We start from the raw sequence: 2833 nt of genomic DNA, 5'->3' as shown, positions 1-2833 counted from the left end.
GGGGACAGGGACCCGCTGGGAGGGGACGGGGACATCGGGAGGGGGCACAGGGACATGGGGAGGGGTTGGGGACGTGTGACGCAAGTGGTGACACCGCTGAGGCTGAGCCACGTCCGTGGGGGTCACCACGGCCCCTCTGGGTCCCCTCTGGGTCCCCTCTGGGTCCCTGTGTCCCCTGTCCCCATCTGTGTGTCCCCATGTCCCCCTCCCCATCTCTATGTCCCCTGTCCCCATCTCTGTGTCCCCATGTCCCCACTCCACACTCCTGGTGGTGTCCCCGTGACCCCATCCCGTGTCCCCGTGTCCCTGGGGGTGGCCGTGTCCCCTGGGATGGTGTCCCTGTCTCTGATGGTGTCCCCGTGGGTGACGATGTCCTGGTGTCCCTGTGTCCAATGGTGTCCCCAAGGCTGTTGGTGTCCCTGAGTCCCGGTGTCCCTGTGTCCGACGGTGTCCCCAGGAGTGACGGTGTCCCCACGGGTGACCCTGTCCCCACTGTCCCCGTGTCCAGCAGTGTCCCCCTGCCCTGGTGTCCCCAAGGTGTCCCTGCCATGGCATTCGGGGCAGTGCTGGCACAGGTGGGACCCTGGGCCGGTTCCAGGTGCCACAGACGGCCCTGTCCCCATGGGTGACACCGTCCCCTTGTCCCGCAGTGTCCCTGTGTCCTGGTGTCCCCAAGGTGTCCCCGCCATGGCGTTTGGGGCGGTGCTGGCACAGGTGGGGGCCCTGGGCCGGTTCCAGGTGCTGCAGACGGCCCTGCTGTCCGTGCCCATCCTGCTCATGGCGAGCCACAACCTGCTGCAGAACTTCACGGCCGCCGTCCCCCCGCACCGCTGCCGCCTCCCTGGGGCCACCCCCGACGGCAACTCGGGGGACTCCGGCACCTCGGGGTCACCCGATGCCACCCCGGGGTCCCCCGGTGCCACCCGTGTGACCCTCGATGCCACCCCGGGGCTCCCCGATGCCACCCCGAGGTCCCCCGGTGGCCCCCGTGTCCAGCCCGGTGACGCCTCCAACGGCACCCTGGGGCCCGCGGGTGCCATGCTGGGGTGGCCCAACGTCACCCTGGGGTCCCTCGATGCCACCCTGGGGTCCTGCCAGCGCTACGTGGCCCCCGCCAACGGCAGCGGCGGCCCCCGGGCCACGGAGCCCTGTCACGACGGGTGGGAGTACGACCGCAGCGTCTACGTGGCCACCATCGTCACCGAGGTGGGCTTGGGGATGGGGGGACAGGGAGGAGGGGAGAGGGGACCGTGGGGAGGGGGGACAACATCTCCATGGGGATGGGGGGAGGGGGGTCTTTAGGGGTGATGTGGGGTGGAGGGAGGGAGGGAAGGAGGGAGGGGTGATGGGATGGTGGGAGGGATGGATGTTGGGATGCTGGGATGGAGGGATGGATGGATGGATGGATTTTGGGATGGATGGATGGATGTTGGGATGTTGGGATGGATGAAGGATGGATGGGTGGATGTTGGGATGGACGGACGGGTGGATGGATGGGTGGATGGATGGAAGGGATGGATGTTGGGATGTTGGGATGGGTGGATGGATGTTGGGATGGGTGGATGTCGCCCTCACCTGCCCTGTCCCCGCAGTGGGACCTGGTGTGTGGCTACCGGCAGCTGCGGCAGATGGCCCAGTCCATCTACATGGCCGGGGTCCTGGTGGGCGCCCTGGTCCTGGGGGGCCTCTCGGACAGGTAAGGGCAGCACAGCCCCCCCGGCCTCCGTGTCCCCAGACAGACCATCACCAGTGTCACCAGTGTCACCAGTGTCCCCCAGTGTCACCCACTGTCACCCAGTGTCTCCCAGTGTCTCCCAGTGCCACCCGGTGTCCCCGTTGCAGGTTTGGGCGCAAGGCCATGTTGATGTGGTCCTACCTGCAGCTGGGGGTGATGGGGACGTGCACGGCCTTCGCCCCCAACTACGCGTCCTACTGCGTGTTCCGCTTCGCCGGCGGGATGGCCCTGTCCGGCTTCGGCCTCAGCATCGCCTGCCTCGGTGAGGGACACGGTGGCTGGGGAGGGGACAGCCCCATGACCAGGGCGGGGGACGGCCTGGTGGCTCTTGAGGAGGGCAACCCCATGGCTGTGGAGGGGGTCAACCCAGTGGTCATGGGTAGGGATGTCCCAATGGCCATGGATGGGGACAACCCAACGGTCATGGGTGGGGACAACCCAATGGTCATGGGTAGGGATGTCCCAATGGCCATGGATGGGGTCAACCCAGTGGTCATGGATGGGGTCAACCCAACAGTCATGGATGGGGTCATCACCATGGCCATGGAGAGGGAATTCCCAGGTCTGGCCGTGACGGGGCGGCCGCATCACCGGGGAGGGTCAGGGAGCTGGGTGGGGACACCCCGAGTGAGTCGCGTCCCCCCGGTCCCCCGCAGTGGTGGAGTGGATCCCCACGCCCTACCGTGCCATCACCGTGGCCATCACCGGCTTCGCCTACACCCTGGGCCAGATCATCCTGGCCGGCGTGGCCTACGCCGTCCCCCACTGGCGCTGGCTCCAGCTCGCCGTGTCCCTGCCCTTCTTCGTCTTCCTCCTCTACTCCTGGTAGGACGTCGGGGTCCCCCAGGGGGGAACCATGGGCAGGGGGGACACCCCGCGGGGTGCCCCCCGCGCCTCAGTGTCCCCCGGCGCGGCGCAGGTGGCTGGCGGAGTCGGCGCGGTGGCTCGTGCTCTCGGGCAGGGCCGAGCGGGCCGTGAAGGTCCTGCGGCGCGTGGCCGCCGTCAACGGCAGGAAGGAGGAGGGCGAGAAGATCACGGTGGAGGTGAGGTGGCCCCCTCAGGGGTGGGGGTGGTCTCCAGCCCCCCCCCCCCCCCCCC

General features: G+C 68.5%; 1 protein-coding gene across 1 annotated transcript; it reads left to right on the top strand.

Annotated features, from left to right (window-relative positions):
- Positions 1 to 658: 658 nt before the first annotated feature.
- Positions 659 to 2807, top strand: LOC113941677 (solute carrier family 22 member 6-A-like; the record flags this gene model as incomplete). The annotated part of the gene is made up of 5 exons (XM_027632815.1): positions 659 to 1206; positions 1593 to 1696; positions 1843 to 1997; positions 2392 to 2560; positions 2655 to 2807. Coding segments are annotated over exons 1-5 (1100 nt in total), but the record flags the coding sequence as incomplete, so codon positions are not given.
- Between the last annotated feature and the right edge of the window lie 26 nt (positions 2808 to 2833).

This window comes from Corapipo altera, unplaced genomic scaffold, assembly GCF_003945725.1.
Source record: "Corapipo altera isolate COAL_440 unplaced genomic scaffold, ASM394572v1 60844, whole genome shotgun sequence".
NCBI lineage: Eukaryota > Metazoa > Chordata > Aves > Passeriformes > Pipridae > Corapipo > Corapipo altera.
Note: the sequence above shows the minus strand (reverse complement) of the source record. Positions and strands in the feature narration are given on the sequence as shown.